Source organism: Macaca nemestrina, chromosome 8, assembly GCF_043159975.1.
Source record: "Macaca nemestrina isolate mMacNem1 chromosome 8, mMacNem.hap1, whole genome shotgun sequence".
In the NCBI taxonomy this organism is placed as follows: Eukaryota; Metazoa; Chordata; class Mammalia; order Primates; family Cercopithecidae; genus Macaca; species Macaca nemestrina.
In genome coordinates this window covers 151,918,859-151,932,697 of record NC_092132.1, presented here as the reverse complement: position 1 = coordinate 151,932,697, position 13,839 = coordinate 151,918,859, and the positions used below count along the sequence as shown (strand labels likewise).

Below are 13,839 nucleotides of genomic sequence, written 5' to 3'. Positions count from 1 at the left end.
TGAATTATTTGATAGAAAAGGGTGATTACCTCGCCTCCTCAAGAGGTGTCTTTTCATTTGCATTTTCAGTTTTGTAATAGTTCTGCACGAGGTTATAATTTCTATCTTTATTTTTCCCGGATGAAGAAAACCAATGCATCCCTAATTGGCTGACTTTAGGAAATAATACATAAAACTCACCAGGCATCAAATGTACTTATATCTCAGAAGTACAACAAAAGCCACGAGAATGGATATTTTTCATATTTAAAGATGTAAACAAGTGTGATGACAACATGTAGGAGTCTGCTAGCTATTGTCCATGTGAAGAATATATTTTTAAAATGATTCAATATAAAGTAAAAAAAAAATGGAATAAAGAATAAAGTCATAATGAAACCTTTGTGCTGCCCTTGCTGGATCTGGCATTGATGTGGAGGTATCCTAAACACATCTGCTTTCAGACCTAAATAGAATCTGATTTGACTAACAAATGCCTGAGCTGTTTGTTTAATTCCTTTTACAAAAGTTGAAAGCAAATACTTTGAAAACGTTGGTAACAAGAATCAATCCAACAAAAATTTGCTAAACATTATACAACACAGAGAAAGGTCTATCTGTATGTTAACCTGCCTGGGAAAAAAACTGAGACGTAGAGTGAAGATTGCTAAGTTTTCATCCATTCACAAAGCAGTCCTCTAAAAAGAATAATACATTAAGTAGTAAAAAATCAGTCATTTTTAAATGGAAAAGATATAAAGATGTGCTTAAACCTCAGGGTAAAGTCTTTCCTATTGTAAGGTGTTAACACAGTAATTTCACTTGGAGTCATTTCTTATCTTTCTTTTTCTTTATGACTCCATTATTTTCTTCTCTTCTTTATAAAGCTGGAGGATATAGCTTTTAAAGAGGCAGGAAATAAATTCAAAAGACTACAAAAGCTTGGCTGTGCTAAGTCATTTAGCAGAGCACAGAGGCATGCATTAAGAAAATAAAGGTGCTATTTAAAGAGACTTTAGTTGAGGACGTGGCCCCAGATAGCTATAGGTAATGAAGGGAAAATTGCTGTCTTGCACAGGGCCTTGAAGAGGAAGATGTGAAAATGTGAATGTCAGGTGGAATCCTGCAGGATATTAATGAAAGGATTAGAAGTTCAGAAGGAAAGAAAGGTGAATTTTGTGGCAACATTTTGAGCAGGATTAGGAGAGGAAAAATTGAAAAGAAGGCCAAATAGAGAAGAATTAGGTCAGATAACATCCTAATATGGAAGGAGGGAAAAACAAAGAAAAATTATACCTGCAGAAATTAAGATTATATTGGGCATTAAACATTGTGAAATGGGCATTTCTGTTGATATATTATCTGGGATTTTTTAATCCTTACTGGACAGAGTCAAGATGTGAATCTGCCTCTGTGTGGTTTCAAATCTGGAATATTTTCCAGCTTTCGTCTTATCAGTACACACCACGTCCAACATCATTACACATGACAGTTTCCCAAATCCAGTGCTTACAGACATGTTAATATTTAAAAATAAGCGTTTATTCTTTGTGAGTCTCAAAGGACTGGCTATATGGAAGATCAACTAAGAAAATTAAGGTCATGATTGTCTAATTCAGTGATGACTTTATCATGGGCATTGTGAGGTTAAATCCCCTTCAATTCTCAGGTGAGCTGTGAGTAATCTAATAACGAAGGCTAGAGAAAGTCATCGTCAAAGAGGCCGTTGGGTAGAAAACAAAGACTGTTACTAGTATCCTGACCTTATAATTTGGCCTGTTTTTATAACCTTTTGTTTTTGTATGAATTGTCTTTATCTCAATCTATTTGTAAATTTTATCAAAGAATTACACCTGTTCTTCTAATGTTATGTTTTGTCTTGTTGTAAAAATTCATTTTTAGAAACAAATTATGATTTTTTGTTTATTTTGGAAAATTTGCAAATTATCCCAAGTCTGCAATTCTAGGGACTTCACATTTCAGTTTATCCAAACCAGAACCCAGGGCTGAGGTTAGACTGGCATCTGCTCCAAGCATGCAGGGGACTCCTGGCCTTGCCTGATCACATGATGTCCTTTCTTTTAGGCATAAAGCTTGGTGGCTTTGGAACTTCCACATTGAGAAGTGACCCAGCTTTCTCTCTTCAGTGACCAAAGGAATTTTCCAACAACTTTTGTCAGCTATTTCTTTTATAAAAGGGCATTTATTTGTAGCAATGATTTTTTGGTTTTACCTAAATTCTTATTTTGTCTTGAAGATATTTTTTCACATTTAGTTTGTTCCAGCTCTTTGTTGCATACGGAGCTCTTCATATTTGAGAAGCTACATCTCAAGACCTGGAGAATACATGCATTCATGGATATCTGTGTCTGCAGCTCCTCAGCATAGCTTCACACATGTTGTAGAGAAGAGTAAAACCTCCTCAAACGCAGACTGCAAGATCCTTAGGACTTGGTTAGCAAATGAACGCTTGTGTCCACGGCTATAGTGTGGTCCAGCCACATTCTTTATCCAGTTCAAAATGACAACAGGTCTTGAAGAATCAGAGTGTTAGAAATCACAGAAAATATAGACTGATAGAGGCATGAATTTTACTCCAGAGACTCTGGTGTACAATAAAAGACACATTACTTTATGATCTTCATGAATCCTTCTAGGATTCTGACCTGGAAAAACTGATGAGGGATTCAGTCTTACCCATCTGGAGTGGTGGGTGCTTTACATGGGTCAGGGAGGTCTATCAGGAAAAGAGATTTCTTGTGTTTGGGCCATTCTTTATACCTTCTGTAGTCCCTGGCCCTGGATGGCTTTGGTTGGGCCACTGGTCTCTTCCAGCCTCGCTTGGTCCTGGATGCAGCTCCCCTGAGGCCTGCAGCTGGGAGGCCATGTGACTTGGGATTCTGCAGGGCTGATGAATATTCGGGGGGCCCATTAGGCGGTACAGGAGATCCCCAGCATGGAGGTAACGGGACTCCCCAGACAGCAGCCCAGGCGAGCCACAGAAATGCAGCAATGCTGTTTATAGCTACAAAAAGAGAGCAAGAAAAAGCCTGAGAAAGAAGAAACCAATCTTCCGGAATTTTCAGCGGGTCAATCAACCCCTGACAAACAAATAATCTATATGTCCCTGAAATAAACAGGGAAGAGACTGAACAGAGGAAGGAAGGAGGTGGCGAAGGCAACACAAACACACCTTCAGCCAGTGAGAAAACAGCTGAGACTCCCCGTGCAGGAACGCTGGGCGGTCAGATGGCAGCCCATTTACTCATGTGCGTAACTAAATATTAACCCCAAGTATTTAGTTCATTCAATCCATGTGTCATTTATATTGGTGACAATTCAATGTAACCATTGTTTAAGGATCATGAAGATCGCAACTGTATGATAGTTAAATTTTCTGCCTTAATTACTTCATCGGTAAAATGAAGATAATACTAGGAACTACCGCACAGCACTGTTTTGAGGATTAAACAAAGTAGCACACACAGGATAGTGCCAGGGACACAGAATGCTGTGAGAGTGGTAGAGGTTATGTCTAACTTACACTGTCAACCTGGTGGTCCACAGGACACCTGTCTAGAGCTAAATGTTAGGAAGGTTGGCAGAGCTTACTGACCTTGGGAGATGGTGGCTGAGCGGGATCAGGGCAGCCTCACAAGGACACATGGTCCCTGCTGATGCAAGTGGAGAGAGAAGGAGAGGACTGAACTCTGTGAAGGCACAGCTGGACACAGGGCCCGCAGATTCCCTCACCTGCAGCTGGACACTGGGCTGGAGGACTCCCATGCCCGCAGCTGGACACAGGGTCTGCGGACTCCCACGCCCGCAGCTGGACACAGGGTCTGCGGACTCCCAGGAACACAGCTGGACACAAGGCCCGAGGACTCCTGTGCCTGCAGCTGGACACAAGGCCCGTGGATCCCCACGTCTGTCTCTGGACGCGGGACCTGAGGATTCCTGTGCCTTCAGCTGGACCCGGGGCCCACGGACTCCCAGGTGCACAGCTGGGCATGGGGCCTAGGTTGGGATGTCAGATGCTAATGAGACATGCTGTATGAACAAGCATGGGGAGTGAACACGCCTATGCACCGAGAGACCACCCAGAACATGCTTCCAGCAACACCTCTTCCCACCCCCTTATGGGTAACCATGTGAGTCTCCCATAACGGGAGTTTCTCCAGCAGTCATCACCACTGTCTCATCCTCACGAGCGGCACACCCTGAATTCTCTTTCTCTCTCAGGGTGTCCTGTCTATTCTGCACCTAACTTTCAAATTATTCTTTTCCTTTTGCACTACATTCCTCTATGCTGCATCTCCTTTGCTGTGTGTCTCTTGTTTAAATTATTTTAAGCCAAGAAGACAAGAACCGAGGTATCAGAACAGCTGTCAACACATGTGCTGAATGTGTTTGCGGCCCGCTGGATTGGGGTCCCACATCTTTACCATTTCCTGCATCCACCACATCCGGGTATTTGACCACTGACCCCACAGTTCCTCCCATTAGAAGAGATTACTTCCCTTTTCCCTCTCCCTACCCACACTTTTTGACTAGGGTTCTGGCCGTGCAACTGATTGTAGTCAATACATAAGGAACACAGGTGCTGGGTGCCGGCCGACCCCGGGCTTTTAAAGGGCACATCTGTGTCTGCTTGCTTTCATGCCCTTGCAGTTTCCATAAGAACCAAACCTTCGCCCACTCCACCAGCTTGCAGGTGTAGGGGAGAGGAAAGGCATGCAGCACCATCCTCAGCCATCCTGGAGCTGAGAGCCAGCCCCTTAGCCCGGCTCACTCGGACAATCCCCAGACACGTGCAAAATAAACGCTTACTGAGGTGCATGGTTGTTACCTGGCAACCGCTGGTGAATAGACCTCTAAGGCCCTTCTCCATAAGTTCCATCCAACCAGTTTTCCTCCTTTTGCTGATGTGCTTTTGGTGTGGTTGAGCAGCTGAAGAGTTGCCAGCCTTCCACTTGACTCTCCTTATTGTAACTTTAGACCTGGTGACTCTCAGCCTGTGTGAAGCTGACACAGAGGGGACTCCAGGAGGAAGGAAATGGAGACCCCATTAATGGAGCAGAAGGCCCAGTCCTGCATAAGGCTAAATTCAAAAAACTAAACGTGCTTCTGATGTGGTGACATTGCATTCACTTTTTAAAGATTTATATAAAACTCTAAGTCACAAAGCAGAAGGAGCAAATTAAGAAGTAGTTGCTAGAGACAGAAATGCTGAAGGAAATGTCGAGGAAAAAGATAAATGGGAAAATATGTTAAAATGGACATAAGAACCTGTAAAATGGCACCGCTGTTTGGAGCCGTGGTCTTTCAAGGCCTCTCCATTCTAACTATGGATAGCAGCACGTTTTAATGTATATTCTAAATCTTTATATGAATATTGATGGCCCTCAGTCATCCTGAAAGACTGAAGAGTTGCCAACCTTGCACTTGACTCTCCTTATTGTAACTTTAGACCTGGTGACTCTCAGCCTGTGTGATGCTGACACAGAGGCTGTGTCAGCTTCTGACATAAAATGTCTATTAAAATAAATAAATATTTATTAAAATAAAAAATATTTTATACAAATACAAAATATTAAATATTAAAATAAAATTTTATTTTAATAAACATAAAATTATGTTTATTATTATTGATTAGAATGACAAAGCATGAAGGCATGTAAAAATGTCAGGAAGCAAATTCAAATGACTAAAATAATAAAGATTTTGCTGTTGAAGAGCATGCACTTTGGTTATATAGAGATTTCACTTGTGTGGCACTCTCCCAGTCACCAAGATCGGCTAAGTGAAGCACTGAGTATGTGGATTTACTCTATTTATTTTTGTTAACAATGACCTGTGACCATGAGTTATGTCTAATTTAAGCCCTTGTGGATCATCCTCATGAACCTAGGGTTCAACTGGACTCACCCTCTTTTGAGAGATAAGGACTATAACTTTCTGTTTTTTTACATATAAGTCAATGCAACACACAAAATTGTTTTCTTCCTCTTGATTTTGGTAAAAATAATCTATGAGCCCTAAAAGAGGTACAAAGCTAGTGGTCCTCCACATTCTTAGTCTTGTGCTGATGCAGATATTGACTTAGAACCACTGAGAGACGCACCTGGCTTCACATGTCCCACAGTAGCCCAACCTTTCCTGTATGTCCCCTTGTTCTTCTTTCACCGGTTACCATTGTTACTTGAAAACTCAGTTAACACTATGAGTATCAAGGAAAATAGATAAGAACAGTTAAAGAAACAATTACATACATTTACATTGTTTTATTGTAGAACATTTAGGACACAAAGATTAGCAATAAAAATAAGAAGAATCACTTATCCTTCAACATCCAGAAATGACCAGGCTGACATTTTGTTAAAAATCCCTCTAGATCAAGCTTGCTCAACCCATGACCTGCAGGCTGCACACGACTCAGGATGGCTCTGAACGTGGCCCAGCAGAAATGTGTAAACTTTCTGAAGACACTATGAGTTTTTTTGTTTTTTGCAATTTCTTTTCCCTTCCTTCCTTCCTTCCTTCCTTCCTTCCTTCCTTCCTTCCTTCCTTCCTTCCTTCCTTCCTTCCTTCTTCTTCTTCTTTCTTTCTTTTCTTTCTCTCTTTCTCTCTTTCTCTCTTTCTCTCTTTCTCTCTTTCTCTCTTTCTTTCTTTCTTTCTTCTTTCTTTCTTCCTCATCAACTATCATTAGTGTTATGGTATTTTACACATGGCCCAAGACAATTCTTTTTTCAATGTGGCCCAGGGAAGTGAAAAGATTGGACACTGCTGCTCTAGAGTCTCACCTCATGCCCACAAATATAACCTCTGAAAAGTGATAGGCATGCCATAGATTCCTCCTCTTCCTCCTCCTTTTGCTCCTTCTTTTTTCTTCTGACATTTTTTTCTCACAAGAGGAAAAGTTTTACTTTAAAATTTAGAAATTTTCAGGCAGCAAAGTCTATCCTAAACAAAATAGCAAAGGTTAAAAAAATTACAAAACAGAAAACCAAATGTTTTCAAAATGTAACACCACTAAATTAATGTATGAATTTAGTGCAAAACTACTAACGTACCATTAAATGTAGCTGGGGTGCTGTTGTTTAATTTTTTTATCAGTCACTATTTGGTAAGGTAATGTTAAATTACAGACTTCTGGTACCAACTCATAGCATATAGAAATGATCTTCGCTGTTTCAAATGTCTCCACTGGGTCAGGTCAGCCTTCGATTACAGTTTAAGTCATAGTATACCTTTTATTTTAATCGACATATGATACACTGTCTAATCCTAGAAGGCCTGATAAAGTAGAAACAGTGTATTCATTAGACTTATATAAACATCTATATTCCAAAAACAGTATCTTAGGAATGTTAATTTTATCAAACAAAATTTAATGAAAGCAAATGTAGCATTGGTTAAATACTAGCAGTTAAATAAAAAGAGACAAATCAAAATTACTTTTAAGGACAGATCACGCCGATGGATGTTGGCTGTCGCTGTGGATGTTTGGGGGTTAATCTGCCCTTCTCCTCTTCCCCTGGGGACCTGGTGGTCCAGCGGACCCCCACCGGTCCTGGCCTCTGCCCCGGTCTGGCTGCTCGTTGAATAGTCAAAGAAAAGATGACACTTAGAAAAATCTGAAATTTCAACTCTGGTTGAGCCAAGTCTTGCTGTGGTGCGACTATTTTCTTTTTGTGGCCGGTTATGATTCTTCCTCGTTGACAGGGGTCCACACATCCGGCTGGAGCTTTCCTCTGACAGGAAGTGATCGGCTTGCTCAGAAGGAGGCGGCTCCTTCAGCTCTTTCCGGGTCTCTGTCGGTCTTCCTGCATGCGCAGCGCTTCTGATGAGCGTGGCAGAGGTTTCCACACGCTTTGGACGTTTCTTTTCTGTTTCAAAGTGGAGAGCTCCCTCCTCAATGGATGTTCTGCAGGGTTGCATTACATGTTCCTCAAGGGGTGCAGGCAGCCTTTGAAGTTTCAGCTGAACCTCTGGACTCTCACTTTCAAGCTGTGAATTTTCAGACTGCAAAGATGCTCGCTGGGTTGGGAGACTTTTCATTTCACCTGCAGGCTCTTGGATCATTTGATTTTCTTCACACCTATGCAGAATATTTTTTAAATATGCCTTATTTATTTCCTTAACATTTTCTTAAAAAATGAATATGCTGTATTCCTAAGAGCAATTTTAGGTTTACAGAAAAGCCGAGCAAAATATCCTCCTTCACCCTAGACCCCTGTTACTAGCGCCCTGCATTGATGAAGCACGTGCCTACACTGATGAGCCTGTATTGATGCGCCATTGCTGCACATACTGTTAAAATGTAGCCAGAAGCGAGGTTTTCAATCTGTGGGTGCTGAGTCTCAGAGGGTCTCCCCAACATGCACAAGGCTGCCTAGTAAGCAATGGCCAAAACTATCTTGCAAATCCAGACCTCTCTGACTCCACAGCCTCTCTGCAGCATTTCCCACCAATCATCAGGAACCCCAGGTATGGGGACAAGGAGCCGGCTTATACCAGCTTCTCCAGAGCCTGCTTACTGCTAGTGTTTCATTGAAGCTCTGTGTTCAGTAGTCCCATCTTGGTGGCTTGAATTTGGCCGTAGTGGGGATACGGTTGGCCCTTCATGTCCCTGGCTTCCCAATCCCTGGATCCAACCAACCTGGGATTGAAAAACATTTCCCAGAATAGTTACATCTGCTCTGAACACACACAGTTTTTTTCCATTGTCATTTTTCCCTAAACAACACAGTATGTCAACTCTTTACATATAATTTGCATAATGTATTCAAAGTACTTCAGAGATGATTTACAGTACACAGGAGGGTGTGTGTAGGCTCCATTCAAATATCATGCCATTTTTATATCAGGGACCTGAGCATTTTGGATTTTGGTATTCGAGAAAAGTCCTAGAAACCCTGTCTCATGGATATCGAGGGACACCTCTGTTTGTACCATGAAAACCGACACACACCTCAGAGCAGGGCCTCCCTCCCATTCAGAGCCTGTTACCTGCATGCTTCTGAGAGGAAGACTCAAGGGAAAGGTTTTATTTCCCATGAGGACCAAGAAAGAGGAAAATCTCCATGTGCATAAATTAGGATGTCCAGAAACGACGAAAAGCACATACTTCTGGAAGGAATATAGATTAGTGGAGTTTTTCCGAAAACCAACAGCATTTGGTATCAATCAGTTCCAGAGTGTAGGAGGGGCCAGAACATTCACATCTGCATGAGGTCCGGCCATCCGTCTTCCACAGTGGAGGTGAGCGAGCTTGGCTCCCACCCCGATGAGGTCCAGCCATCCGTCTTCCACAGTGGAGGTGAGTGAGTTTGGTTCCCACCCTGATGAGGTCTGGCCATCCGTCTTCCACAGTGGAGATGAGCGAGCTTGGCTCCCACCCCATGAGGTCCAGCCACCTGTCTTCCACAGTGGAGGTGAGCGAGTTTGGCTCCCACGCTGATGAGGTCCAGTCATCCGTCTTCCACAGTGGAGGTGGGCGAGTTTGGCTCCCACCCTGATGAGGTCCGGCCATCCGTCTTCCATAGCAGAGGTGAGCAAGTTTGGCTCCCAAGCCAATGAGGTCTGGCCATCGTCTTCCACAGCAGAGGTGAGCGAGTTTGGCTCCCACGCCAATGAGGTCTGGCCATCCGTCTTCCACAGTGGAGGTGAGCGAGTTTGGCTCCCACGCTGATGAGATCCGGTCATCTATCTTCCACAGTGGAGGTGAGCGAGTTTGGCTCCCACTCCGATGAGGTCCGGCCACCTGTCCTCTGTAGTAGAGGTGAGCCAGTTTGGCTCCCACCCCATTCCCCAAAGAAACAGCAAGCAGATGGGAATTTCCTCTGTGGATACTCAATGAGTTCTCATCACTTATTTAAGAACTGTGTGCTGTGTGGCACAGGCTGAACCAGGCACAGAGGACAGAAGAGAGAAAGGCTCTGTCCTGCCTTCAAGAACCTGGGGTCTAAGACAAGTGGGAAAGTCTGTGTTAGAATTTAAGTCAAGGTCTGATCAAACCAGGCTCAAATTAGTTAGAAGTTTTGGTATGATATTTAAAAAATAATCTGAAAGAATTTTTGTGTTCAGACGGAACACACATTTCCAGCTGGGACAACTAGGCCTGCCTAGCATTTCCTCTCTCTACCCTTGGTTGCTTCACCTATCAAATTAGGACACTAATTCTGCCTGCCAGTCCCACAGTGCTGTGTGAAGATCAAGTAGGATTGTAAATGCATAGATACAAGTATTTAGTTCTCACACACATAGGCTGCATTCAGGATAATTCCTTTTGAAAATCATAGTTCTCTTCTTTGGAAAGAGCTTCTATCCAGAGCTAGAGATTTTGTAAGTGCCTGGATTTAATTCATGCTTGTTTTAAGACAACTATCTCAGAATATTGGTTATAATCTCACAATTTCTTTTTGCAATTGAAATAATGAACCAGTGGCTTCTTTTATTTCCTATTTTCCCAACACAGTGCTTTCCATGGAAGCCATAGCACTACGCCCATTCGTGATTTTAATTCCTGATGCTCTGGCTATCTTGCCTGGGCTTTGTGAAAATTAATGCCTCTTTAGTAATTTAAGTTTGTAATATTATTTGAGTTCCTTTGAGGAAAAGTTTTACATAAATGTCTTATAATGGTTGTAATAATAAGAAAGAAACCGAACGGTAATAAAACAATTAAAGCGAGACAAGGAGAGTCATTTTCTCTGTGAAACCTAAGTACACCAAACAACAAACAAAAAGGAATCCCTGAGGCAAAACCATCTATCGTACCTGAATCTAAAATGCCGCGAGTATCCCAATTCTCTTTCTAGCACAAGGACAACTATATGTTGATTTTATTTTAGGATGAAAAGAACATCAGATAAAGAATATCCATCATATCCACTTTATTTGGAATATGGCTTGTGGGAGAAATGTGTATTGTGAAATAATTGACAACTATGGGGAAATTAGAAAGACGTTATTCTAAGTATCATGTTCAGAGTATATCATGAAAAGTAAGAATTTGTGTGAGTAAAATTAACGTGTTCTTGTGGTCATTTAGTGTCCTTAACCTTGTCCAGAAGCATTTCCCTTGACCTCTCTTTGCCCGTATGCTGAAGGGACGTCGTGCTGACATCCCTCTGCCTAAGCCAGTAACTCCACACTCAGGGGCTCTCTGTGTGCACCGTTTTACTTGTTCTTTCCTGCTTGATTTCCATAAAGATTTGGCTTACTCTGCTACCATCACCAAAGAATGAACAGTGGACGGATTCAGGGAGAGGCTTGACCCTCTGAAATAGTGCAAGCTGGTGAAAAATGAAGAGAAAAATAAAACACAAACCCTTGAGAGTAAAGAAAATAGATACAGAGGACAAAAGATATAAAAAAGATCCATTTTGTCACCATTTTATTTAAATTCCTTATTTAACTTTTTCTCCACGTAAGCCTCACTATTTTTATTCTTTGTACATGTTCCTTCGGTGCCTGTCATTGTGTTTGAGGGAGGTGTGGGCAGTTTTATTGCAAAAGTCCACTCTTTAGAGGTCCTCAGACACACACACACTGCCTCAGCACTGCCCCCTAAACACCTCAGGCGAGGAATCGAAAAGTAAAACAAGCTTACTATGAAAGTGTTCCTGAGACTTACCTATGACGGTTGGAAACTCCGTATCCACAGCGGACACAGCTCCCATGGGATGTGGCTCTTCCATCTTGCACAGCCTCTCCCATCCTGCAGGTCTCCATCCGGACGTGCCCTCTTCAGAGAGGTCCCCCTGCCCATCCGAGCCAAGCGATCCTCCTGCCGACCTTCCTTCCTCTCCCTCGCCCGTCACCCTGTGTGTCCCTCACAGCCGCGTCTCCATCCAGGATTCTGCCTGTTGTCTGTCTTTCCTGCTTGAACAGATGCTGTGCGGTGGGGAGTCATCTTTTCCTTCTGTATCTGGGTGCTTGGTGCATAGTCAGTGTTCAGTAAACATTTAGCTAGTGAATAAAAATCAAGCTTGAGCATCCCAGATGTGATGGTCAATGTAACCAAATTGGTTAGTCTGTGATACCCAGTTTTTGGCCTAATGCCAGTCTAGATGGTCCTGTGGAGGCATTTGGTAAATGAGATTAGCACGGAAATTAATGGCTTTGAGTAAAGCCAACTTTGTGAGGGGCTCTCCATGATGTGAGTGGCCCTCATCCAATCAGTTGAGGCCTTGACGAGAAAAAGACTGAGGTCCCTGAAGAGAATGTTCTGCTTCTAGCCTGTCTTCAGACGTGAGCTGCAACACCATCTCTGTCCTGGATCTGCCAGCCAGCTGTGCAGATTTTGGACTTGTTAGCCCACACAATTGCATGAATCAGTTCCTTAAAATTGCTGTCTATCTATCTATCTATCTATCTATCTATCTATCTATCTATCTACCTATCTATCTGCCTACCTATCTATCATCTATCTACCTGTCTGTCTGTCTGTCTATCTATCTATCTATCTATCTATCTATCTATCTATCTATCTATCTATCTATGTACCTACTTATCTATCTATCTACCTACTTATCTATCTATCTATCTATCTATCTATCTATCTATCTATCTATCTATCTATCTATCATCTATCTTCTACCTATCTGCCTATCAATCTATCTGTCATGTACTTATCTATCAATCATCTATCTACCTATCTGCCTATCTATCTATTATCTATCTACCTATCTGCCTACTTATTTGTCTATCTATCTATCTACCTATCTATCGTCTACCTATCTATCTGCCTATCAATCTGTTATCTATCTATCTATCTCTATCATCTATCTGCCAATCTATCAATCATCTATCTACCTATCTATCTCCCTGTCTATCATCGATCTACCTATCTGCCTATCTATCTATGTGCCAATCTATCAATCATCTATCTACCTATCTATCTGCCTATCATCTATCTACCTATCTGCCTATCTCTCTATCTGCCTATCTATTTATCTACCGTCTAACTATCTATCTTCTACCTATTTGCCTATCTATCCATCTATCTGTCTATATCTATCTACTTGTCTATCTATCTATCTATCTATCTATCTATCTATCTATCTATCTATCCACCTACCTACCTATATCTATATCTATCTACCCATCCATTCCTCAGGTTCTGTTTCTCTGGAGAGCCCTGCCTAATACAGCAGACCACAATGATCTGATCTTCTACTGCTTTTACTTGTTAACTCATTTTGCACTTACTCCACTACTGAGTCATTATCACTAAATATATGACCCACTTTTTCAACTAATCTTTAAGCTCCTAGGGGAAGGGTGTATCTTGGTTTCCTTTTCTATCCCCCGCTGCCGTCTGCCTGCCTGGCTCTGGCATTTACTGTCAGATATGGACTCTAGGGTAATACCTAACTGCAGGGGTCTTGGAGCCAGCGGGAAGGCAAATCAGTGAATGCAGAAATAACTTTTGGAAAAGTAGCTGAAAAAAGGTTTCTCCAGGATTTTTCCTTATGTTTTAACATGGGGTTTCAGATTCGAAAACAATTTATATTCAAATTGATTAGACATTTTTACTTTAGAAGCAAACATTTTGTGAGGAATCTAAAAAATAAACTTGGGATATACTTTCAAATAATCAAGTTTTTTTCTCAGTCACAACCTCTAATGTTAGTTTATGATTTGATGAAGATTTTGCCATCTGAACTTGACCAATGATGAGTGAAATGTGTGAAATACATCTCCATTAATTGATTATTTTGGAGATAGTTAAAAGTTATATTAAAGTAAATATTCAAATATATTCCCTTCTAATCCTCAAACAGCAGGTGAAGAAAATGACCCAGAGAAAAAGAAATAAAAACTTGACAGAAAATGGTTGTGAAATTTGCT

General features: G+C 41.7%; 1 protein-coding gene across 2 annotated transcripts in view; it reads right to left on the bottom strand.

Annotated features, from left to right (window-relative positions):
- Nucleotides 1-1,414: 1,414 nt before the first annotated feature.
- The window catches only part of LOC105491885 (cTAGE family member 2-like), a 61,700-nt gene continuing 49,275 nt past the window's right edge, over nt 1,415-13,839 (bottom strand). The window contains exons 2-6 of one of the 2 annotated variants that reach the window (XR_011607310.1): nt 11,621-11,955; nt 7,053-7,275; nt 6,783-6,942; nt 4,829-6,199; nt 1,415-3,004 (exon numbers count right to left, since the gene is read on the bottom strand). Coding sequence is in view for 1 of the 2 variants with exons in the window: in XM_071068670.1 (XP_070924771.1) it covers nt 7,267-7,275; nt 7,438-8,080 (652 nt within the window). In the remaining variant the exon portion in view is untranslated. Of the gene's footprint in view, nt 3,005-4,828; nt 6,200-6,782; nt 6,943-7,052; nt 7,276-7,437; nt 8,081-11,620; nt 11,956-13,839 lie in introns of both variants that reach the window. The other variant, XM_071068670.1, reaches the window with a different exon arrangement.